This window comes from Heterodontus francisci, chromosome 11 (genome assembly GCF_036365525.1).
Source record: "Heterodontus francisci isolate sHetFra1 chromosome 11, sHetFra1.hap1, whole genome shotgun sequence".
NCBI lineage: Eukaryota > Metazoa > Chordata > Chondrichthyes > Heterodontiformes > Heterodontidae > Heterodontus > Heterodontus francisci.
In genome coordinates this window covers 43,153,108-43,179,915 of record NC_090381.1, presented here as the reverse complement: position 1 = coordinate 43,179,915, position 26,808 = coordinate 43,153,108, and the positions used below count along the sequence as shown (strand labels likewise).

The window sequence follows — 26,808 nt, the reverse complement described above, 5'->3', positions numbered from 1 at the left end:
GGGCCAAGAAGCCCTCCAAACAAACTTTGTGGAGGCACTAGGAATAGATAGTTGTGGCGGTCAATGTCAGGAATCTAGCTTGAAGACCCAGATGCAGTGCCATATGAAGTTCAATGACCTCACACGAATGGCCAAGGTCAGTGAATTCATCTTCAAATGCCATATTTACGGCCTTACCAAATTCACAGCTAAAATACAAATTTCACGGTTAGGGCATTTTAAGAATCGTGAATTTCGTAATTTCACATATTTAAATCTTAAATTTCATGGTGTCACAACAAACCATGAAAATGATCTATTTAAAACAATAAAAAGACAAAGGAGGCTTCTGGTTTCATGTGGCATTTATTGTATACTCAAAAACTATCGTAAAAAGCTGACTATAAATGGTCACATTCTTTACTCACTGAAGTCAGTGGTTGAATGTGAGCACGGAGCAACTTGCAACTGTTGCTTTCTTCATTTCCCATCTCTGTGCTGTGGACATCCGTCTGTGTTTAAACACAGGTCTCACTGCGTCCACAGAGTTTGTTGGAATTGTCAGACAGCATCGTGCTAGCATTGCAAGGTGGGGGATTCTGCTTTAATCTGAGATTTCATCTCCTCACACTGAGCAGCAAAAATCTTGCAGTCCTGTCGTAGTTTCTTTGCACTTGGCAAGCAACCACCACTTTGCACACTACATCGAATGAATACCCGCAACTTTGCATGATCAAGTTTTTCCAAAGGTATGCTGGCACTGGCAAAAGCATCCACAAGTTCCATTGTAACTGATGATTTTCTGAATTGTCTGTCGACTTCCTAAAAAGAGATGAAATTGTTGCTTGTTTTTTTGCGTGTTCGTTTTCCAGTAGTGCGGTGTTGGATGCTCTCCTTCTGCTGCAATACCTTTTGGACTTTAATGGCGCTGAACCATTGCCCGCCCTGTGTGATCCAACGAAACATTGCTGTTTGTACAGAACAGTATTCCAGCTGCCATTTTTGATTTAGAGGCAAAACACCATGATGTCCTAACCAGGGTTTTCACAATGTTTCAAAAAGTTTGTAGAGATAAGCCGGGATATACAACCTTAGCCACACATGATGAGGATATGGGGGGACCATTTCTTTAAAACAACATCCTTGCTGCTTAGGTCCAGACAGACAGGCCCAAGTGGAAGCAGAGGTACAATGCATGCTGAAGGTCAGCTTAGTTGAACCTAGTCAGGACAGCTGGAATTTGCAGATGGTCTTGATGTCTAAACCTGGTGGGATGGCTCAAACTTGCATAGAACTCTAGAAAAGTCACTGTGGTAAAGAAGGCAGACTCCTACCCAAATTCTTATTTAAAGGACTGTATGGACAGAGTGAGCAAAACAATGTGTCTTAAAGAGACAGATGTGTTGGAGGGATACTGTCAAATTTCTTTGACACCCCAGGGTAAGACCAAATCAGCTTCTGTTACACCGAACAGGATTTTCCAGTATCAAGTGATGCCACATAGGTTAAGGGGTACTCGAGAAACCTCTCAGAGAATCGTAAACCCAGTAGTGGTCAGACTCCTAGCTGTGCAGTTCACCTGGCTGAGGTGATGGAGAATAGGGACACTTGGAAGGAAAACATGAAACAACTGGAAGACTGTGCTTGGAAATTTAAAATGAGTTAATTGAGGCAATCTTTCAAAAATTTTAAAGCCGAAAATGTTCTGGTGGAACGTATTGCTGTAATTTTACCATTTTTAAAGAAAAGCGTATGCCTGTAAATGGAGGGGGAGAAAATGTGTTAGCGTTTTCTTTCAATTTGTAATTTTTACACATTGTAATGAAACTCATTTCAGGAATGGCATTTCATTCCACCGGGGCAGTAATGTTATGATCCTGTTGGATTTTTTCTTTTCCGGAAGTATGCAGTGTGCCTTTAAGGCTGGAAAAGGATCAGTGCTGCTTTAAGGCAACAAGCTCCAAGGACTGTATGTCAAAGAATGCATTCTTGTTGCCATAGGATACAGCCACTCAGAGACTGAGGTTAGATATACATTGTTGCCAATTGACATTTGAAACTAGCTGAAAACCTGGCTTTTGAGGCACAGTTGACAGACACAGACATGCTGGACCAGCATGAACCTAACAGAGTTCTCTGATAATTTAAACTGAAGGAAGGTGAATTTTAGACTGATCACTTTTTCACCCCTCAAAATTCCAAAGCCAAAGTGTTTGCGAGTTGTTGATCGGCTAAGGTTGTCACTGGACGAAAGAGGAGCTGCAGTTTTGGAAGTTGGACATTTTCTTTTCCCCCAACAGATGGCTGTGAAGACTTCAAGCAACCTTGGACTGTTCCACATTGGAAGATTCCACTTCGGCAGGAGCGTAAATCTGCAAGGCCACTAATTTTTCAATTTTAAATGTTATTTATATCTTAGTAGTTTTTATGAATTTAGTTTTTCTAATTAAACAGTTAATTTGTTGATCGAAAGACACATGGTTTGGTTCGCCTCATTCGGGGGTTAATAGATGGTCAATTTGACTGATTTTCTTTACTTTGGAAAGTTTAAAGTGATATGTTAGGTGATCTGTGGAGGAGCGGGACTGAATCAACAGCGTGTTTCTCCCACCACAATTAGAATCATATATTTTGATTGGGGGCTTTGTCTTGAGTGGTCGCTCATAACACCATCTCAAACAAGAGAGAATCTAACCATCTCCCCTTGACGTTCAATGGCATTACCATCGCTGAATCCCCCACTATTAGCATCCTGGAGGGTTACCATGGACCAGAAACTGAACTGGACCAGCCAATAAATACTGTGGCTACAAGAGCAGGTCAGAGACTGGGAATTCTGCGGTGAGTAACTCACCTCCTGACTCCCCAAAGCCTGTTCACCATCTATAAGGCACAAGTCAGGAGTGTGATGGAATACACTTGCCTGGATGAGTGCAGTCAAGAAGCTCAACACCATCCAGGACAAAGCAGCCCACTTGATTGGCACCCCATCCACAACCTTCAACATTCACTCCCTTCACCACCGACGCACAGTGGCAGCAGTACCATCTACAAGATGCACTGTGGCAGCTCACCAAGACTCCTTCGACAGCACCTCCCAAACCAGCGATCTCTACCACCTAGAAGGACAAGGGCAGCAGATGCACGGGAACATCAATACCTGCAATTTCCCCTCCAAGCCACACACCATCCGGACTTGGAACAATATCACTGTTCCTGCACTGTCACTGGGTTAAAATCCTGGAACTCCCTTCCTAACCTATACCCCAAGAACTGCAGTGGTTCAAGAAGGCAGCTCACCACCACCTTCTCAAGGGCAATTAGGGATGGGCAATAAATGCTGGCCTAGCCAACGATGCCCACATCCCATGAGCGAATAAAAATTTTTAATATGCTGCATGTCCTTACCCCTATAGGGGAGACTCCATCATCGGAGTGACCATCGTTGAAACAACGGAAGATGACGATATCCTGATATTAAAATTGGTAGGCCCCTTACAAAATGCCATCAGAATGTTGCGCTCCTGACCACTTTTTTTTAATGGCTTTTAGCCTTCCGTTATCACCAGCTTAAACAAATTAAAAGTGCCCTCTCTGTCCTCTCATTCCTGCGGAATAAGTTCTTATGTCACATAAAGCAGTTCCCTACTGCTGCGACCAGATTGTGCTGATATAATTGAACCCAGAAGTAGTTAAACTGCCTGACAGTTATAAATTGAAAAGTTTCTTACTTTTCAGATATTGGAGTGCAATCCAGTTGCCCCCAAGCTTTGCTTCTGACTTTTGTATGTTTACATGTGAAGTGCCCGAACTGAAAATCATCTGCCTAGTTCAACATAAAACTCCGTTGTGTAATAAACAAAAAAAGAGTGATGTACCTCGAGGGAGATAAGATGATCAGACATCAGCAGTTTTAAACAGAAAAGTCTATTCTTTACTGGTGTTTCTCTTGCAGTTGTATTAAGTACAGTGGCCTGCGAAAGACCTGTATAATTGTGTTGTTTACCTGTGTGTTATTAATTATCAAAAGTCATGGCATGACTCCAAATACCTGAAAAAAAAGTGCTGTAGATATTTTTGTTATAATTCCTGCTAGACATGGGTCATATAGTTGGTCCTGCAGAGTTATAACCCTAACTCTGACCTCTGCTCCCATCTAATGAGGCTCCATGTGAGGAAAGGGGCCTTTATAAATTATCCCCTTTTGTTTCAGCAGAAGCAGTGAGTAATGCTATTGTCTAAAAAAAACTCTATCTCATACACTTGTCTTGTTTAGCATTTATTTTATATGAATAAATATATAAATTGCAAGGAAGTTAAACAGTGATATTTAAAATAGAGCTCTGAACAAATCTAAATGATTCATATATTTTACCACATTAAAATTACATTATTAATTCTTAAAGTTACAGGTTTATTTTGTTCTGTGAAAATAAACTGAATATATTAAATATATTTCTGTTTACTGGAATACATACAGAAGATAAGCTTCATAGTAATCCTTTCTGTCTCAGTGTCCAGCAGCACCTAAATAGAAACAATTGTGACCAAGTAAGAAAGCAAAAATGATCAGATAAAATAAGTCTGAATTCTATTTATGCCTTTCAAGTCAGTTTGGCTGTTTAGCTGGCAGAGGAAGAAACCATGATCAGTGGCCTTTGATCCTGTTCCAAGAAGTTTTTAGTTTTTTTTTATTATTAGTTTTTAAGATACAACACTGAAACAGGCCCTTCGGCCCACCGAGTCTGTGCCAACCATCAACCACCCATTTATACTAATCCTACACTAATTCCATATTCCTACCACATCCCCACCTGTCCCTATATTTCCCTACCACCTACCTATACTAGGGGCAATTGCTAATGGCCAATTTACCTATCAACCTGCAAGTCTTTGGCATGTGGGAGGAAACCGGAGCACCCAGAGGAAACCCACGTAGACAGAGGGAGAACTTGCAAACTCCACACAGGCAGTACCCAGAATTGAACCCGGGTCGCTGGAGCCGTGAGGCTGCGGTGCTAACCACTGAGCCACTGTGCCGCCCTTGAGTAAATGGCGGTAACCAATTCTATAGCTTCAGGCCAGGGAATGAATAACCCTGTTCAAGTGGTAGTGAAGGATAAGGAAGGAGGTGCAGCGGTTGACCGTACCTTCTTCATTAAGCAAATCCTTATTGATTGCTGTGGATTCCAAGCTGCAGACATCTTCTGCCTGCAGGACTTCCCCAGCAGTGAATATTTCGACGAGACGTTCAAAAACGTGGCGGGATGCTTCAAGTTCCTAAAGGTGTTCAAGGAGAAGGGAAACCAGGTGCTGCTGCCCATCCTCACAGTGGAGCCGCTCTTCACGCTGCCATCACAACGTGACCAGGTGGTGAAAATTCACCTCTATAACCCCCATGTTCCTGTGGTGGATGTACTCACCTTTCTCGCCAGGTATGTCAAGGTGGCCGGCAGCAGCACAGATGTCAAGCACCCATTTGGGATTTGGACCAGCAAACGGCAGGTCAAGGTGACCTTGAAGGTCGATGCCAATGGAGCCATCATCCACCCTCCCTCCAGCTTTGCTATCGGGGGAAGTCGAGGCTTCTTGGTCTATGCAGGGCAGCCCAGAGTTTGTTGGACCTGTGGCAAATCTAGTCAAATGGCAGCTAATTGCAGCACAGTTGTCTGCAAGAACTGCAAGAAGGAAGGCCATCAGACCAAGGACTGTAAGCAGAGTAAGTGTTGCAGCTTGTGCGGTGAGGCAGGCCACCTCTACAAAACCTGCCCAAAATGCTGCCTCAGTTATGCTCAAGTGGCAAGGTCCAAGGAAAGGCCGGGAGAAGGAACGGTGAATGTGTCTGGTGCTGAGAAGGAGACAAGCAACCCTCTCCACAGCGAGGAAGGTCTACCTGAGAAGGAGAAGAAAGAGGAGGCAGCTGCAACCAGAGACCCAACACCTACCCTGTGCCCGGAAACCCCTCCTCTACAGATAGAATCAATGGAGGAGGAGGCAGCAGATGGACAGACTGGTCAGTGACAAGTGGTACAAAGGAAAACCACAAAGAAAAAACTTCCAAAAAAGGAACAGACCACCACCCAGACCAGTGGTAAGAGCTTGCATACATGTTGGGTAAGCAGGAACATATCCAAGGACTGGGACTAGCAAATACAACTGGTGGGGGAAGCAACAACTAATTTTAAAATGAGTAGAAAGATTGCTTCAATTAACATGCATAGCATTCAATCCACTACGCGATGTGTTTCAACCTTGGACTATTTCGCCAAGGTGAAAACCGACTACTGTTTCTGCAGGAGTATGGAATACCACACCTCAGCACCTACAGGCAATGGTTGCGATGGTGGTCTCACGGCCATCTGATCTGACAAAAATGATTCCCATTCCTCCAGCCTGGGTATTCTGCTCTGACCCAAGCCCAAAAGCCGGTCCCTGAAGATGGGCCCGAACCGACCCGAACCCGACACATGCCGTCGGGTCCCATTGGGTTCAGGTCGGGTTGCAGGCCTCTACTAAGGATCAGCAAATCCTTTTATGCTGGGCTGTACGAATTGACGCCCATGGACAGCACAGCTTCCCAGTCCTTCCTGTCATCTATCACAGAGGTCTTAGATGACAGCATGAGGGAGAGACTGGACCAACTGCTAACTCTGGATGAGCTGACAAACGCCGTCAGGTCCTTTGAGACGAGTAAAACTCCTGGAAGTGATGGCTTACCGGTTGAGTTGTATGTGGCTCTGTGGGACTGGGTCGGCCCAGACCTGCTAGAAGTATGCAAGAGTATGCTTCTGGCCGGCAGCATGTCAGAATCCATGAGGAAAGACATCATCACCCTCATCTACAAATGGAAGGGGGAAGAGGGCAGAAATCAGAAATTGGCGGCCCATCTCACTGCTTAATGTTGACTACAAGATTCTGTCCAAAGTCATCGCCAGTTGGGTTAAGTCTGCTCTGGAGTTGGTGAATCACCCTGACCGGACCTGTACTGTACCCGCCAGGAAGATCTCTGATACTCTCGCGCTACTCAGGAATACGATCGCCTATGTACGTGACAGGAGGGTGGACACCTGCCTCATCAGTCAGGACCAGGAGAAGGCTTTTGACAGGGTATCGCACACCTACATGATGGACGTGCTTTCCAAAATGGGGTTTGAGGTGGGAATCTGCAATTAGATCAAACTGCTCTACACAAGCATCAGGAGCACAGTCTCAATCAATGGGTGGGAATCAGAAAGTTTCCCGATCCAATCTGGAGTCAGACAGGGCTGTCCTCTCTCCCCTGTCTTGTTTGTTTGCTGTATTGAACCCTTTGCTGAGTCTATTAGGAAGGATGCGAGCATAGGAGGGGTGACAATCCTAGGCAGTGGAGGCACTCAGGTTAAAACCTCCCTGTACATGGATGACGTCGCCGTCTTCTGCTCGGATCCGCTGTCCGTTCGCAGACTGATGAGAATCTGTGACCAGTTTGAACTGGCCTCGGGAGCCAAAGACAACCATGGCAAGAGTGAGGCCATGTTCTTTGGGAACTGGACCAACCGACCCTTTGTCCCCTTCACCGTCAGGTCAGATTACCTGAAGGCACCAGGGATATGGTTCGGAAGGGCTGGGCGTGCGCCAAAACCTGGAAGGAGCGAGTAGCCAGGGTACACCATAAACTGAGCATGTGGGAGCAACGATCTCTCCCCATTGTGGGTAAGAACCTGGTCATCAGGTGCGAGGCACTCACGCTGTTGCTGTACGTGGCGCAGGTTTGGCCCATACCCAACTCCTGTGCCGTGGCGGTCACCCGAGCCATTTTTCGCTTTATCTGGAGATCAAAAATGGACCGGGTCCGGAGGGACACGATGTTCAAACTTCTGGATAAGGGCAGGAAAAATGTACCCAACGTCGCCCTCATCCTGATGACCACCTTCGTGTGCAGCTGCATCAAGCTGTGCGTAGATCCCCAGTACGCAAACACCAAGTGTCACTACGTGCTGAGGTTCTATCTGTCCCCAGTGTTGTGAACAATGGGTCTGGTCACATGCCGCGTAACGCTCCATCCAGTTGGACCATGCTGTACCACGATCCTTCGTGGGAAAGTTTCTGCGGGAAAACACCTTTGACCACCAATCCATCAGGCAGTGGTCTGCACGGAATGTCCTCAAGGCCCTACGGGAAAAGGAGATGGTGGATCCGTTCGGATGGTTCCCTGAGCAGACTGCCAAAGTCATTTGGCAGAATGCTTCATCACCAGAGCTTTCAAACAAGCACCAAGACGTAGCTTGGCTGGTGGTGAGAAGGGCCCTCTCCATCAGATCCTTCCTGCACGCTCGGAGCCTCGCCCCTTCCACATGCTGCCCTCGCGGTGGCTGTGGTGGGGAAGAGACAGTTGCCCACCTCCTTCTGGAATGTGTCTTTGCAAAGCAGGTGTGGAAAGAGATGCAGTGGTTTTTGTTGAGGTTCATCCCAAGCAGCTCTGTAACACAGGAGTCTGTGCTGTACGGGCTGTTCCCAGGGACGCTGACAAACATCAACTGCTGCTGGAGGACCATCAATTCGGTGAAAGACGCTCTTTGGTCTGCCCAAAACTTGCTGGTCTTCCAACGCAAAGAATTGTCCACGACTGAGGGTTGCAGACTGGCACATTCCAAGGTTCAGGACTACGTGCTGAGGGACGCACTAAAGCTTGGGGCAGCCGCGGCAAAGGCTCAATGGGGAAAGACCACTGGGTAAGGTCCTCCGACCAAAGTGAACTGAGGGGCTGGACCCATGGGAAACCCCTTGGGAAGTATCCACCAAATATGGGTTTTCTGTAAAATGTACATGGCATGTAAAATGGAATGGAAGGGTTGTGAGGCAACTCACTCCTGTATCGAAGAAAACTGATTTCCTTTGCACTTTTTGGAATATCAACTTGGTGCTGTTTTGAATTGTTTTTGCACTGTATTTTTTTACAGATTTTTATGAATAAAGTATATTTTTGGGAAAAAAGTTTGGCTCAGAAAGACTCTCACCTCTGAGGTAGAAAGCTGGGTTTAAGTGGGTAATTTTAACTTATCTAAGCCTCAGGGAACGGGACAGTCGAATAGTTGTGGGGAACCCACAATTTAGGATTCCCCAGCTCGCTGTGGAGTTTTGATGTCACTGATCAGTTCCCTGCCTAGAGGCCAGGCTGATGGATAGACTGGGCCGCAGTCAGTGGGGAGCTGGTTGGTGAAGGATGCAGCAGCAGGTAAGTCCGCACTGGGATGGGGCGGTTGGAGGAGGGGGGTTTATCAGAGTCCTGGATAGTGAAAGAGTGGGGGCTGACTAGAGGGTGGTGTCAATCAGGAGGAGGGGGTTCAGTCAAGTGGCGGGGGGAATGGTCGATTAGAGGAGGGATGTTCAAACAAGCAAGGTTCAGTCAGGGAGAGGGTGGTCAATTGGTGGGAGGAAGGAGGGGAAGGAGACAAGGGTGAGACAAGAGGGAGAGTATGGACGGAGGAGGGGCTCAGTTGGGGAAGGAAGGTGGGAGGCCAATTGGTGGCCGGAACTGGGGGCAATCGGTGGGGGCGTTTGATTGATGGAGAGAGGAGAGGGGTCAATTGGTGGGGGAAGGAGCGGTTCAATGTGTGGGCTGTTGACCGTGGAGAGGATATCAGACGCCTTGGGGGGCACTGGAGACCTCGGGTGTAGGGGGCGAATTACAGGTGGGGGTTGGGAGGTGAATTGCAGGCTTGGGTGGTGGGGGTGGAGATTGGAGGCCTGGATGTGAGCAATCTAGTTGCCCCCAAGCTTTGCTTCTGACTGTAGGTTGAACCTTTGCTCTCATGAGTTTTCCCGCAACTTATATTAAAGTAATTGATGTATACTTAACTAGTTTATCCTTTGCTCCCTTCGTGAACAAAGATGTTATATTGGCTACTGTCCAGTCTCACACCATAATTTGCAAATTTACGGAATATTGTGCTTTAGAATTCTTTAGCCACTTCTCACAGTAAAGATTTGGTCATAAGCAATCTTAAAAATATTGTGAGCCAGTTCTCAATAAAATAGTGTTAGCTTTTAGGTGCATCTCCACTCTGAGTTGTGATTCCATGCAGCTGGAAACAACAACTCAGATTTATACAGTGCCATTAACATCGTAAAATGCGGCATGGTGCATCACAAGAGTGTTATCAAATAAAATTTGACATCAAGCTACATAAAGAGATCTTAGGACAGGTGACTAAAAGCTTGGTCAAAGAGGCAAGTTTTAAGAGGAGAGGTTGAGAGGTTTAGGGAGGGAATTGCAGAGTACGGGGCCTTGACAGCTGAAGGCCAACAATGGTGGAGCGATTAAAGTCAGGGATGCGCAAGCGGACAGAATTGGAGGAGCGCAGAGATCTTGGAGGGTTGTAGGGTTACAGGATGTAACAGAGATTGGGAGGGCATGGCCATGAAAGGATTTGAAAACAAGGATGATGATTTTTAAATTGAAGCATTGCAAGACTGGAAGCCAATGTTGGTTATTGAGCATAAGAGTGAGGGTGAATGGGACTTGATACGATTTAGGATATGGGCAACAGAGCTCATGATGAGCTCAAAATAACAGAGGGTGCAAGATGAGAGGTTGGCCGGGAAAGCATTGCAAATTATCAAGTTTAGAGGTAACAAAGGCAAGGATGAGGGTTTCAGCAGCAGATGAACTGAGGCATGGGCGAACACAAGTGATGTCACAGAGATAAAATTGGGCAGTCTTAGTAATGGAGTGGATGTAAGGCTGGAAGCTCAGCTCAGGGTCAAATAAGAATTAAAATGTGAGCTGGAAAGTGATGGAAAGAGACCCAACAATAGACAATTTATTCGTCATGAATGGTCATTCATGAAGGGATGTAGCACCTTGGCATTAACAAACTCTTTTGAACTCAGTGGACCAGGAAGAGAGACTGTAAAGAAAAGAAATGAGATATGCAGTTAACTACAGAAGGCTGGATTTCCTCTCCCAATCACTTTCCATTGATTCCAGTTGTATTGTGAATACAGAACAAGATCAGGATTAGGCTTGGCTGGATCTTGGAACCCACAATTAAATAGCCTGCTGACACACACTGTTTCAATTCATGCATGAAGAATAGTCAGTTGAGAGAGGTACGAGAACTCTGCATGGAAAGAATCATACTGTAACACGAGTCACTACCTTCAGGAAAGGAGCGATAATTACACAGTGAATGAGTGATTATGTGACTATGATTGATGGTGTGTCTGGTTGAGTAACAATGTATGTGGCTGCAGGAGGATGTACATTTATAAGGTTGCATGTTCCTGCCATAAGAGAAACAATGTAACTTTATTGATACTGTGACAAGATGTCATGTTAATGAAGGCAGAGTATATCTGTGCTCCTTAGAGGGAATGATACCACTCTCACTCACTATCACTTGAAGTAATAGAGCACTTTCAACCCAATTGACATGTAAGGAGTATTGTTCTGAATGTGTAGTTAAGGTACATTGTTGTAGCACAGCCAGGAAGAAATACTCTGCAATTCAGCAATACTTGATGCTGATGTTGGGCACTAAAAATGAAAAAAGTCAATTTCACCAGTCCAAGGATTCTTTGTGTTGACCATAAGAAAATCCTAAACAGAGGAAGAGCTGCACTGTTGGATGTGCTGTCCTTCAGATGGGACATTAAACTGAGGCTTCATCTGCCCTCTCAGGTCATCTCTCTCATTTCTATTTGTAAGACCTTGCTGTGCCTCATTTCCTACAATACAACAGCGACTATAATTCAAAAATACTTCATTGGCCCTGAGCCGTTAGGGACATCCTGAATTTGTGAAAGGTGCTACATATATCCAAGTTCTTTCTTTCTTAAGGCATTAATCCGAACCCAATGACTGTACTATCTATAATTTTAAACTAATTCCTCTCCAATATAAAATATCAAATTTGCCATTGTCAGAAGCTTGAATATAAAAAAGGGAAGACTAACTCTCACACTGAAGATGTTCATTCTGAAATACCATAATGTATTATCAAACATGCTGGAGTACGAAGCAATCATATCTTACAGATCTTGTCTTCTATATGTTATAAAATAATTACTAGTAAACATTTTTTGTAATGGTAGAGAGGGTAGGCCTTCATCAGACTCGATATTCTGTAAGGTGTATCTTGAAGGTCTCATTTGTCACCGCAGCTATCTAAGTGGAATATTAATTTTTGGAAATAAGGTTTATTTATTGGGCCATATTTTGCAGTCAGCAGTGAATGAGTAGCATCAACCATCCATTATATTTACATTTGTCCAGAGACTTTTTAAGGGATTTTGCACTGGAACTTGTGTTGAATAGATATCCATTTCAGTACAGCACAGTACAGTACAGTGGAACTGGGACCTGAGTGAATAGGGAAAGCAATTGTGTATTTCCTTGACTAATCAAAATGAAGAATTGTTAAGGAGCCAGTGAGAGTCTGAACCAGAATAAGTTAGAATAGTTAATTCGATGCCAAATCATGTACAGAAATTGAAATATAGGGAGGGAAAGAAAGATGGAATTAAGAGAAAAATAAAAGTCAGAAAAAGTATTTAAAAAGATTTAATTCTTTAAATATTAAAGCACTAATGTTCATTAAAATCTGAAGGAATGAGACACCACACTTGTAAAAGTTAATTTTCAGTGCCATAGAGATTGTTTGGTAAGTAATTAAGACTTATCACACCATTAAAAAATTATTTACACGGGAATGGATAAACCCTAAAAATTTCCGGTGAGTTTAGTGTGTATGTAACATATAAGTACCACAACTTTTTTTTAATTCCTTCATAGGATGTGGGCGTAGCTGGCAAGGCCAGCATTTATTGCCCATCCCTAATTGCCCTTAACAAGGTGATGGTGAGCCGCCTTCTTGAATTGCTGCAATCCGTGGCTTGCAGTTAATCCCACAGTGCTGTTAGAGAGAGAGTTCAGGATTTTGACCCATCGACGATGAAGGAATGGCAATATATTTCCAAGTCAGAATGGTGTGTGACTTGGAGGGTTACTTGCAGGTGGTGCTGTTCCCATGGAACTGCTGCCTTGCTCTTCTATGATGTAGAGGTTGAAGATTTGCAAGGTGCTGTCAAAGAAGCCTTGATGAGTTGCCACAGTGCATACTGTAGAGTGGAGGGAGTGAATGTGTTTTGGATGGGGTGTTGATCAAGTGGACTGCTTTGTCCTGAATGGTATTAAGCCTCTTGGGTGCTGTTGGAGTTAGTCCAAGTGGAGAGCATCCCATCACACTCCTGATTTGTGCCTTGTATATGGTGGACAGGCTTTGGGGAATCAGTAGGTGGGTTACTCACTGCAGAATACCAAGCCTTTGCCCTGCTCATGTAGTCACAGTATTTATGTGGCTGGTCTAGTTAAGTTTCTTGTTAATGGTGACCTCCAGAATGTTAATTGTGGGGGATTCAGTGATGGTAATGTTATTGAATGTCAAAGGCCAGGGGTGGGGGGGGTTGGGGGTTGGGGTTTGGTGTTGGTGGTTAGACACTCTCTTGTTGGATATCATCATTGCTAGGTACTTGTATGGCACTTAACATTGTGCAATCATCAGCGAACATCCCCGCTTCCGACCTTATGTTGGCGGGAAGGTCATCAATGAAGCAGTTAAAGATGTTTGGCCCTAGGACACTGCCCTGAGTAACTCCTGCAGTGATCTCCTGGGGCTGAGATGAGTGGCCTCCAAAAGCTAGAGCCATCTTCCTTTCTGTTAGATATGACTCCATTGGAGAGTTTTCCTCGATTTCCATTGACTTCAATTTTTCTAGGACTCCTTGATGCTACACTCAGTCTGCCTTGATGTCAAGGGCAGTCACTCTCACCTCACCTCTGGAATTCATCTCTTTTGTCCATGTTTGAACTAAGGCTATAATGAGGTCGAGAGCTGAGTGGTCTTGGCGAAACCCAAACTAAGCATTGGTGAACAGGTTATTGCAGTGTAGGTGCTGCTTGATAGCACTATTGTGACACCTTTCATCACTTTGTTTAGAACATAGAACATAGAACATAGAACAGTACAGCACAGTACAGGCCCTTCGGCCCACGATGTTGTGCCGAACCTTTAACCTACTCTATGATCAAACTACCTACATACCCTTCATTTGGATTGAGAATAAACTAATCGTGTGATAATTGGTCAGATTGAATTTAACCTGCTTTTTGTGGACGGGGCATACCTTGATAATTTCCCACTTTGTCACATAGATGCCAGTGTTATAGCTGTACTGGACCATCTTGGCTGGAGATAGGGCTAATTCTGAAGCACAAGCATTCAGCACTACAGCTGGATTTCACTGAGGTCAACAGCCTTTGCTGTATCCAGTGCGCTCAGCCATTTTTCAATATCACATGGAATGAATCAAACTGATTGAAGACTGGCATTTGTGTCGGTGAAGACCTCAGCAGGAGGCCGAGATGGATCATCCACTTGACATTTCTGGCTGAAGATAGTTACAAATTCTTCAGCTTTGTCTTTTGCATTGACTTGCTGGGCTCTGGCACCATTAAGGATGGGGATGTTCATGGAGCCTGCTCCTCCGGTTAGTTGTTTAATTGTCCACCACCATTTGTGGATGTGGCAGGACTACATAATCTTGGCCTAACCTGTTGGTCTGATTACTTTGCTCTGTCTTTTGCATTTTGCTTCCACTGCTTAGCATGCTTGTAGTCCTGTGTTGTAGCTTCACCATGTTGGCACCTCATTTTTAGATATGCCTGGTGCTGTTTCTAGTATGTGCTCTTACACAGCTCATTGATCCAAGATTGGTCTGCTGGTTTGATGATAATGGTAGAGTGAGGGATATGCTGAGCCATGAGGTTACAGATTGTGGTGGAATACAATTAAGCTGCTGCTGATGGCCCACAGTGCCTCATGGATTTCTAATTTTGAGCTGATTGATCTGTTTGAATGTATTCCATTTAGCACAGTGGTGGTGCAACAAAACATGATGGAGGGTGTCCTCGCTGTGAATATGGGACTTTGGACAGAGTTTTACGACCCCCAAGAGTGGGCTCGAGGTGGGGGAGTCACAAAATTGAGTGGGAGGCAGGGTGTGGGGGAGGGGGGATGGGGATTCCCGTCACCTTCCACTCCTGGTGCAATCATACGAGGGGTGGTGGCGATGAGAAACCGCCTGCCCGCCCCAGGCCAATTAAGGCCCTTAAGTGGCCAATTAACTGACAGATAAGGGCCTCCTTTCACCACTGCTGGTATATTGCCAGTGACGGGCGGGCGACTCAGGCCCTCCAGGAGGCCGCCTAGTAAAACCTGGCCACCTCCTTGTGAGCTGATGGGTCTTTCCTGATTGGACACCCTGTGCCCTATGGAGGGCGCCGCCCTCCCCCCCCCCCCCCACCCATGGCCCAACTGCACCCACTGAAATACATTCACCCCCCCCCCCCCGCCTCCCAATCAACCCCCCCTTGCCTTGCTGGGACCCTGCTGATTTTCCCTGGCCAGGCCGCACAAATTTACCTTTTTTCCGGGGCTGGCATCCCTCTTGCTCCACTCCCTGGCTGCAGTCCTAGCAGTGGCCACCACTCCCAGTGGCGCTGCTGGGACTGAGAGCTACCGGCCCACTGATCGGCTGACAACTGTTGGAGGCGGGACTTGCTGCCTCAGCGGGGCGGAAGTCCCGCCCAAGGTCAATTAGGGACCTAGCCCCAGACCATAGCATGACTCCCATGCCCAGTGGAGGCGGGTTCGCCCCCAAATTTTTGGCCAATGGGCGGGGCCTCCCACCCAATGTAAAATTCTGGCTTTTGTCTCCACAAGGACTGTACAGTGGTCACTCCTACCAATACTGTCATGGACTGATGCATCTGCGCAATGTTGAGTCTCTCAGCAAAATACCGTTACAGCAAAACCTCTGGAGGAGTAAAGCAGCTCGCACAACAACTTACCGATTTCCGGATTTAACTGTACATCTGCAATCATCAGAAGTTGCTACCTGATTTACTCTTTAATAGCAATGAGTGCTGTTAGCCTCACATTATTTTTATCTCACAACTGAGCCTTTATTAAGTGATGACATTTGTCTAAAGCCTGATGAATAAGTAACTCTTCAATAAGATTTATGGGCTGGATTCGACCAGCGCCCCTGACATCGGGGGTCATGGCGGGAGGCCTAGAAAATACCTTTGGGAGAGGCCCGTCATGGGCCTCGATGCTGGGAGGGCCCCGCCCCATATAACCAGCAGCAGCAAGGCCTCGTGGCAGCCTGCCCATCACTCAGCACTGGCTACATAATAAAAATATGTTAATCTATTTAAATGAATGAATAAATACTTAGCTCATCTCGACGGCCCTTATCTGTCAGTTAATTGGCCACTTAAGGGCCTTAATTGGCCTGGAGTGGGCAGACAGTTTCTCATCGCCATCACCCCTCGTAAAATTGCAGTGGGGGTGGAAGGTGATGGGAACGACCCCCACCTCCCCACCCCCCCCAACACCCTGCCTCCCACTCAATTTTGTGACTCCCCCACCTCAAGCCTGCTCCTGGGGGTCGTAAAATTCCAGCCAAAGTCCCATATTCACACTAAGGACACCCTCCAACATGTTGTGTTGCACCACCACTGTGCTAAATGGAATACATTCGGAGATCGGAGGTGGAACACTGGTTGGGAGGGGGGGAGCAGTACGTTTTCAGGACAGGCAGGGGGAAAGCAGAGAAAACTTTTGCGGTTGGTGGGAAGGGGTTGAAGGTAAAGGTAAACTTTGGGATTACAAAGTTAGCTTTTTTGGGGGGAGAGGGCAATTAATAAATTGTTTATTCATAGGGGGGTGGTTGGCAGAGGGGATTGAAACTTTTATTAATTTCCCACTTTAATTTTTAAACTATTGTAACTTTAAAAATTCAAATTACACTGAAGGGCTTCCAGCCCTTTAAAAATGGTGCCAGCGACCAAGCAGTGGTACCGGACGCCATTGCCGGCATGGAGCGCCTGCCCCCTCTAAGTCAACGGGGCTGTACCGACCACCCCAGCCATGTAAACAGGCTGCCGTGCTGAAGATCGCGGCAGCTCCATGGAGCACTTCCCAAGCGTGTGCCGCGCCGCTGAGATAACAGCGAGCTGGAAAAATTCAGCCTGATGCGATACTTGACTAATATTTTGGCATCAGCATAACAACAGTATCATGTCAAAAACAGCATTTTTTTTCAAGTCTTCATCTCTAGAGTGGATGACAAATAATTTTTGTGGGTCATTAATTTCAATGGCAGCCTTGACTGTCATTTCAACTCAACACCCTTCAATGATTTGAGTTTTGACAGTAAGTAAGTAAACAAATAAAACACTCAAGCACTCAAGCTTGGGATCTCCTGTCACTCAGAGACACATCTCCATTATTGACAGCGGCATTGAGCAGCACATAACTCTGACCTTCGATTCTCCCAGAATAAGGGCTTCAAAAAAATTATTTAACTTTAGGCTTCTTCCAGTGTGAATTTTCTTCATCAGATCTGCTTCCCCTGGTCATTAAAAATTCTTGCAGGGAACTTTAATCTTTTCTTTAAAGATTAAAAGCAATGGTTGTGAAATTCAACAGTCTCTGAAAATGGGTGCAGGGATACCGATGAGCTATTAACCTGCACCTGTTGCTACCATTGCAGGCAGCATGCAAATTTCTGCTGCCTGCTATTTTAAATGACTGCAGTGTGCAGTCACTGCTAAGTATGCTGTTGAGTGGTTGTACACCTGAGTAGGGGGCAAGGATCATCAGAAGCTGGCACGAGTTCAAGCTAGCCTGCATTACTTAAAGCCAGCCTGCACCTCTTAAAAGAGGTGGTGGAAGTCATTCTAAAAGTGATTTTGATCTGGGAAAGACAAAAGAATGGCACAACATGGCAGGAGAGTGGGCTGCAAGATTTTCCATTGCTGCACTGGAGATCTTGGTGCACAAGGTCAAGAGAAGGAGTGATGTCATCTATCTACTGGAGACCAGGAAGTCTCCAGGCAAATTTTGTGAAGGCAGTAGGAGCAGACAGCCCTGGTGGTCAGTGCCAGGAGTCTGGCCCTGGGGGCCTGGATGCAGTGCCGCAATAAAGTTCAATGGCCTCTCAACTGGCCAAGGTCAGTGAATTCATCTTCAGTCATGACCCACACCTAACATCCACAGTTGCACCAGACCCTCACACACTTAGCATGGCTGCAAACCAAAGATCCACATCTCACAGCTTGCACTCACTGCCAGCTATTCAACCATGACAGCCACATCACCCAAACAGTTTGTACCACACTCGCTAACACACTTCCTTCTCTTATGCAGGACAAAGTGCCGCAGAACTGCAGGCAACAGCACCTAAGTGGTGGGGAACAGGCCGATGGACGAGATGTGCCACCATTAGAGAAGCCTTGATTGAAGCCATGGCAGCGGCAGGACTTAAACCATCGAAGATGTTGATATGCTCATACCTAATCCTCTTTCTCACATTCTACTTCCCTCTTATCCAACAAGCTCATCTGAATTAGAAGATGAAGCTGGTGTAAGTATGCACCTCTTGCTTTTTCTCCCTGGTCTCACCACAACCCTACCCTTATGCCTTTCTCCTTTCAGATACACAAGAATTGCAATCTATTCAAGCAGTGGTGGAACAGCAAGGGGTGGAAGAGCAGGAAGACAGTGATGAAGAAGAAACACCATCACTCACTCTCAAACGTGCAGCCACCAGCTCATATACTGACACTGCGCGTACTTTAGAGGATAGCATAGAAGCAGGATCTGGACGTGTTGAGACACTGAACCTGACTGGCCCACAGCCAGGGCAAGGGACAAGGGAAGCATAAGTGCTAGTTCGACGGAAAGAGCGATTGTGCATGACTTCTGCTGCAGAGGACTCAGGTGAAGATTACAATGGGGTAGCCTATAGAAGATGGTTGATGGATATGCACAACGAAATGCTTGGTGCATAGGCACATCTGTCAGAAAGCCTGCAGTCAATGTCAAGGAGCATAGAGGAGTCGAGTTCCAACATGGCACAGGTCTTTATACAGAGCTTGGATCCCATCATTTCCAGCATGGAATTGGTGGCCAACTTCATTAGCACACTTGTGGACCCAAGCCTGATCCAGTGTGTGATGACCGATGTCTCAGCTTCCATTGCAGCACAAGCAGAAACCACCCAATGTCTGGGTGCTGCAGTAGAAGCTCAGCTTGTTGCCAAGCGAACTCAGGCTGCTGCCATCATGGTTGCCAATGCCAGTGTTCAAAGGGGCTTGCAGGTTGTCACAACAATCCAGCAATCTGTCCTCCAACACATTGCTAGGATTGCTGAGGTGCCATCCTGAGGGAGGGGCAGTGGCATCAAGGAGCAGTAGCCTGCTGTCCTCTCTCAGGATGATAGCATTTGTCCTCCTATCAGTGCCAGTGCCCTTGCTGTTTTCTGTCAGCCAGCCAGCCCAAACACTGCCGCCCATGCCAAGGTGATGAAATCCACAGCCAGGCCTTCTAGGGCCAGAGCTGCTTGAGGTTGTTCTTTGAGTCCATGGGCGGTCTCCCCTACTGAAAGTCAGCAGCCTTTCACCAGCTACGCTGAAGCCACTGAGGTTGTACTGCATCGGAGCACTAGGAGAGAAAAAGGAAAATAGATGACAGGGATTAAGGAAATGCACGAGGGTGACTAGTTGATGTCTGTATGCAATATTACTTTTGTTTTTGCAATATGGACAAGTGGAAGCTGTGATAGTGACAGAGGGAAGGTAGGGTATGGGACTGTTGGTGAATGGGGAATTGGGGTTGCATTCACTGGTACCATGATGAGCTGATCATGGTGAGCCTATCCAAAACGGGGCTGTGTTGGTTGCTTCCTCCCTTCCCCCGTCTCCTCCTCCTCTCCTTCCTCCTCCTCCGCTGGTCGCCTTATAGTTGGTAGCAAGGGCTGTACCCTCACGATGGCAAGGTTATACAGCATGCAGCTGACCACAGTGAATCTTGGCATGCGCTCTGCTGTGTCCAGCAGGCTCCTCCAGACTGGTGCAGGCAGCGGGAGCATTAAGTGCCCAGTGGACTGCTGTATCACATTTTGTGTGGCAGCATGGCTTTCCTTATATGCAGGCTATTCAAATGTGCATGAGTTGTGCACCAGATTCATAAGCCACGTTGTCAAAAGATATCCCTTGTCATGCAGTTGCCATCCTCTGGTTTGTTGTGGCAGCTCAAATGCAGATGGCACAGTAAATTGCTGCAGAATGAAGGCATCATGAATGCTGCCAGGATATCGGGCATTGACCTATATGATACATTGCATATGGTCACACATCAGCTGGATATTAAGGTAATGGAATCCCTTTTGGTTGCGGCACTTCTCAGAGTTGGCATGCGACACCCGCAAAGCGAAGTGCAGGCAGTCAATGGCACGCTGCACCATGGGGAAACCTGTAATCTTTATGAAACTGAATGGCTGCTTTGTCTACCTCCCTCTGGCATGAGAGAATGAAATGTATTCAGCTCTCTTGGATTACAGAGCTTCAATGACATCCCTGATGCAACACTGGATGGTGAACTGGGAAATGTTGCAAATATTGCCTGCCCCAGCCTGGAAGGAATCAGATGCGTAAAAGTTCATGGCCAAGGTCACCTTCACAGCTGCCGATAATGCCTTCCTTGCCCTGCTCTGAGGTTGCAGTTTAGGCTGCAGCATGTGGCTGATTTCAGTGAGGACATCCTTACTGGTGAAGATATTTGACTGTTCCTCACTGAGGTTCAGATAGAAGAATTGCTCCCTGAACGCTCTGGGTGGATATGGCCTCCCGGCTAGATATGGCCTCCCCCCTCCGCTTCCTGCCTCTTCTGACAGCTTGTCCTACTCTTTGTCGCCAATGCTCACCCTCCCTGTCATGCTGTAGTCCAAGGGGGATACAAACTATTGCGCCATATCTGGTATGGAGTGGTTTGTGCATAATCCTTGAAGTTAGGACAAAGTCTTACAGCATGTGCCACACCACCTTCTGTAGACTTCAGCAACTTTAAACAACTCTAAAAACCACCAAACACTTCTACGATCATAGTAACAGCCATAGAAATCAATCAGCAACTAATCCGGAAAGTAGTTGATGACCCTTTTAAATAGCATGGGCAGAGGTGTTGGGGAATCCTTCCTGCTGCTGAACATATGTTCAGCTGTGCTTTTTTTATGAGATGGAGTTAGCTGGAGCATTGAGCTGCAGAATGGCAACGCTGGTGCCAAATCAACGTTAGATGCTGATTGATGTCATGATCTAGCTACACTGCCTACTTCCAGCGAGCTCTCCCTTTGTGTACGCTAATGTCCTCACCTAAGTTGCATACTGTGCGACCAGAAAAGTGCACACACGCTGCGGATGCCATTTTGGAGGCAAATGGAACTCATAGCACCAAACAAAATGAGGCACTATGGAACTGAATTTCATGGATTTTATGTTATTGCTGAATGTTATCATTCCACAAATTACATGAACATTGAATCTTTACTGTAGCATCTGTTCCAGCATGAGGAACACTCTTTGCTTAGTCAAGCTAACATTCATAGATTTAGGTGACTATTTACTTTACTTGATGTTTGGTGCAATTTCTATTCAAAGGACACAGTAACGTTTTTATCGCTCTTTCTCCATTTGAGAGTCAAGACAATGGATGGTGGTTTGGGCAAAAGTTATCTGCACTGCGGGCCTTGTCGCCTTGGGTCAAAAGGCTATACTGGCCTGAGAGCAGACTGCACATCCACACTTTCAATTATGGGCAGACCTCCATGGGGGAGAAAAATAAATCAAAAAGAATGAAAAATCAAACTAACATTAACCTAGAAATCACAGTTTTTCATGTCAAGGATATAATGGGAAGAGCTAAAGTTTTGATATATGCGTTTACTAACATTTTAGCTTGCACCACAGGTCATTATATGACTGTGAAATTTGATTCTTTTTTATAGTCTCTGTCACCAATAAAGCACTAACTACTGAAGATTTACTTTGATGTTCTGATCATTCATTTTAATCTGTCTAGTTCTACAGATGTTTTAAAGCACTTCTGCTCTGTCGGAATTCACCTGCTGATTTAAGCACCAAAGGTCTGTCAAAGACCATAAAGAATAGTCGCAACAGTCAAAGGAAGCACAACACCAGCTTCATAAAGGCCTCTACAGCTCAACGCACAACAATCAATCAAAAACAATCTGATAGCATTGAAGAAGACACAGGCAAGGACCTTTCATGTGAAGATTCAAAACCACCGGTATCTTTAGTGGTCCGCTACAATGACTGACCAAATGGAAACTTCTGATGGCAACTCCATGGTGTATTAACACTGCTTTGTAAGGAGCAAAGTTCCTGTGGGAAATATTGTGATCTCCAAGCTGGTGAAAGCTAAATTGACAGTAATAGCAACCAGGATGAAATAGAAAATTAATATCTAGATTTTTAGAGTAATGATTGAAGAATACAGAGCGTTAAAAACCCTTTTCAGGATATCTTTATGGATCAACGAAACTTTTAGATATTTGAGGATCCAGGCCATGTCTGGCTCTCCCATTCTGAGTTAAACAATGGTGTTACAACCAGGTGAGAAAGGTGTCTAGGGTTCCCTTTCAGCCTTCACCTGGTCTTACTGTAACAGGGGTTAATTTTAAACACACCATTTTCTTTAGCTCCCCTTGGTGAATTCTTGTTCACTGCTTTCCAATTATAAGGCAAAGAAACCAGTACAAACAGGCTTTCTCAGGTTTAAAGAAGAAAAATTTAAATTTATTGAACTTAAACTCTAATTCGGTTAACGCCTACGGACACACAACACACCCATACTAGCATGCATACGCGATACACACATGCAAATAGAGACAGAAAAGAGCAGAAGAAAAATAAAGTGGAAAAGTTTGAGGTATTATCTGAAGAGTTGTTGTTACGGTTCTTTGAGCTCACTGTAGAGTCCTTGATTGTAGATAGATCTTGCTTTTCGTTGGGGCCCAGTATTCTTGTTCGCTGTAGGAGACTTTTCTCTCTTGGGGTTCATGTGTCTTCAGTGGATTCAGAGGCTTGTGATAAAGAGATAGGAGCAGACAGGAGAGGCTGTGGCGAGCCAGCCAGGAGAGATCTTCTTAGTCCAGGAACATTCTGCTTTTTGCCCAAACTGTTTGCACAAATTCAAAAAACTTATGTTGCCCAGCAGGTTAATCATATGACTAGCTGGTTTGACCATGTCCATTAGTGTATTCGGCCATCTGAGCAGTCAACCTGGAATGCAAACTTCCCCACCTTCAAATGATCAAAAGTCCATTGTGGGTTGAATGTCAGGGAATGGCTGCTTTGTCCTTTCAAACACTGTCTGTTAATATGCAAATGTATTTTTCCAGCCACGGCTGATCTGTTTAACAAGTCTTCTTCACTCCAGTAACAGTTTAAAATCAATATTCATGACAGAGTTAATGTGCCTCATTCTTGGCACGTGGGGGTCTAGCATGACAAATGGATTCAGTTTTCTTGTTTCAAAGTTGCTGAACCAAAATGTAATTTATTTCCCTGGTGCTCTATAAAATAATGGGCACCATGGAGTGAGTTATAAGAACAGAAGCTAGATAAATTAGAAAGGTAGACTATAGAACCTCTATCCTTAGTTTGTACAATGGTCTCCGTATTTTGTGTGTTGCAGTGCTTTCACTTCCTATGGTATCCATAATGCAACTTTCATGAAAGTTGGTCAAGAACCCTGATATTTTCTGCAGTATCTTAGTTTAAATGAATCCATCAACCTATTTGTAAAAAGATTTACAGATTTATTAAAGCAAATGCATAGAAGAAAACATCAGGATACATATTTTATTGGAGCTCTTTGAAGAAAAGTCACATGGTAAAAAATCAAATTTGAAACATTTCAAAACAGCAAGAATGCACGAACATCCATGAAACAATAACCTGGACTTCTTTCTTTTGGGCCTCCTTATCTCGAGAGACAATGGATACGCGCCTGGAGGTGGTCAGTGGTTTGTGAAGCAGCGCCTGGAGTGGCTATAAAGGCCAATTCTGGAGTAACAGGCTCTTCCACAGGTGCTGCAGAGAAATTTGTTTGTTGGGGCTGTTGACTAATCTCATACTAAAATGAGGCCTGTTTCCAAGGAACAGTTGAATCTCCATCTGGGTGTCTGTCTCTCTATCTCTCACTCTCTTTCTTACAAATGATCTTTAATGTACAATTATTCTTGTCACTTTCTCCCTCTCCATATGTCCCTGCCTATCTTTTATTCAATTGACGCATTCTCTTATTCATTCATTCATCTGCTTTCTTTTCTATTGTATGTCTGTTCCATTTTTCCTTTATTTTACTTTCTTTCCAAGATTGTCTCATTCTTTTTCTCATTCTTTCTCATGCATTCACTATTTCCCAGTTAATATTGTCCATTTTTAATATGCCACTTTATTTGTTTTTACACTCTTTCTTATGTACGTGGCTGTCTCTTTTGTCTCTTAGTTCTATTCTCCTGGCTCTACTTCATAATTGTCAGACTATTTTCATCTCTTTACCCATTATCTCTATGTAATAGGGTATATGCAACTTCACAAAAACAAATGCCTGCAGTAATGACCACAATAGTGCTAAAGGTTCTCACATCAGTGTTAATCTCTGGTTATTATGTGAACTCTAGGGTTGAAACTTCACTGTGATATTGAAATAAATGCATGGCATGTCTGGGTGAAATTCCTCCATTTGCTAATTTAATGGAGGCATTAACCCATTAATAATTGATAGATTAAAACTTTCGTTAGAATAGCAGGTTATGTAATGTGGGAAAGCAAACTTTGCTTTGCATTCACTTGCCTTGAGATAAGTTTCTAATTCTTTCCTAAATGTACCTGAAAATATTACAGACAGAACAACAGATAAAAAGGGCCAACAAAATAATTCTTTTGACATGTCTGTATTGATGATAATGGTTTGTTTTCCTTTGGGTTGCTGGCTTGTTATTGTATATTGAATGCAGAACCTGTACAGTTCTTAAAACTAAAATAAATCACTCCAACAAGGGGCAACTGAGGAGTCCCTTGTTACCTGCTTCACTGACAAAATATGATCTGTAAAGCAATGTACACAGTAAATTGTTGTTGTCTCTTTGTTAACAATGTTAAGACTTGTTACATTAAGTCTATTTCATTTACAAATAGTTGCCCATAAGTACTACATATACACTTCAACTACCAATGATTTTCGTTGTTAAGACACTGACGATCAATACATTTGCTCATATTCTACTCAAGAGGAAAATTATGTTTCTAACTGGTTCAGTTACATTTTTCCCTTGGCAAATGGTCCCAATTCAATTTGTCTGGAAATCATGCAGTTTTCAACTTTCATTCTTATTCATAAATAATAAATCTTTAAATGCTATGGTTACAGTTATTACTGAGAGCCAAATAAATCAAATGATAAATGGATGATATAGCTCATGTTTGTGATTATAAACACTGTGAATTTAATCCAGTTGAAATGTTAAAAATCCTATCTTTTGGTTTAATTTATAGTGAATGTTCTGAATGTGGAGTCCTGCCCCCTCAAGTATAAATCGAGACAAACTCCAAAGATAAAATGTGAAACTGTGAAAAGTGGTAGTTGCCATCAGCTACTAATGTCTTTACATTGATTGCTTGAATATTAAAATAAACTGGTTAATACACTTAGGGCTCGGAACACTTACCTGAACATTTTCCATCCATAGCTCCAGGTTGCTGAGGATATTTTTAGCATGTCTACGGTCAGGCAGCTGAAATCAGCAGACTCACACCATGCCAGGGATCTAATCTGGGGTATTCCCTACCTGCATGGCTCAGTATCACAATACACAGTGAACTTTCTCAGTAAAACATTGGGAGAGATAAGGTCAGCTGGAGATTGATTTAGCTCTGTGCCATCAGTAATTTCTTTCCCCTCTTCTCTTGGACACAGTTAAAGTCCTGGCTTTGATAGCTAGGAGTTCAGCCACATCTTCAAATAATAATAGAGGCACAAAAAATATTTTGCTTGATTCAGCCTAGCTATCAGTAACCGTTTTGGTAGCCTTTCTATAAGGATAAGTCATGAAGTATGACCACATTTCCCCTGAATGGTGTCTCCCTGCTGGGATGTGCTTCCTCAGACAACAATAACCAGAGTGGTTATAATCCATATGTCAGGCTTGTCTGTGAGTGCTGGCAGGTTATGTGTGGGCCTACCTGAAGTCCAACCATGCACTTCCAGCAAAGACTGACTGATGGATAGTAATCAAGAATGAATAAAAGCAAAATACTGCGGATGCTGGAAATCTGAAATAAAATCAACGCAAGCTCGAGGAACAGCATCTCATCTACCGATTAGGCACACTACAGCCTGCCGGATTGAACATTGAGTTTAATAATTTCAGAGCATGACAGCCCCCCATTTTACTTTCATTTTTAGTTATCTTTTCTTCTTTTTTTTGCATTCTTTTTTACATTTTTTACAATCTTTTTTTTTGCATTTATTTCATTTCATCTTAGTTTGTTCAGTTTGCTTACCCACTGTTTTTTTTCAGGTTTGCACTTGCTGTTGTTCAATATTCAGTGTATTAACACTTAATCTGTACTAATGCTTTGTCTTTCAACACACCACTAACATATTGTTTGCCTTTGCTCCGTGACCTTTTGGTCAGCTATGTGGCCTGGTCCAATCTACACCTCCTTTGTTATCTCTTGCCCCACCCCCACCTCACTTGCTTATAACCTGTGACTTTTCTAATATTTGTCAGTTCCGAAGAAGGGTCACTGACCCGAAACGTTAACTCTGCTTCTCTTTTCACAGATGCTGCCACACCTGCTGAGTGATTCCAGCATTTCTTGTTTTTAATCAAGAATGAATACCTGGCCAA

General features: G+C 44.5%; 1 protein-coding gene across 1 annotated transcript in view; it reads left to right on the top strand.

Moving 5' to 3' along the window:
- Nucleotides 1-23,717, top strand: part of LOC137375223 (opsin-3-like) — a 112,385-nt gene extending 88,668 nt beyond the window's left edge. The window contains exon 5 of the mRNA XM_068042056.1: nucleotides 21,948-23,717. Within this exon, the coding sequence (XP_067898157.1) occupies nucleotides 21,948-22,205 (258 nt within the window). The 3' untranslated portion in view covers nucleotides 22,206-23,717. The remainder of the gene's footprint in view (nucleotides 1-21,947) is intronic.
- The last annotated feature ends 3,091 nt before the right edge of the window (nucleotides 23,718-26,808 follow it).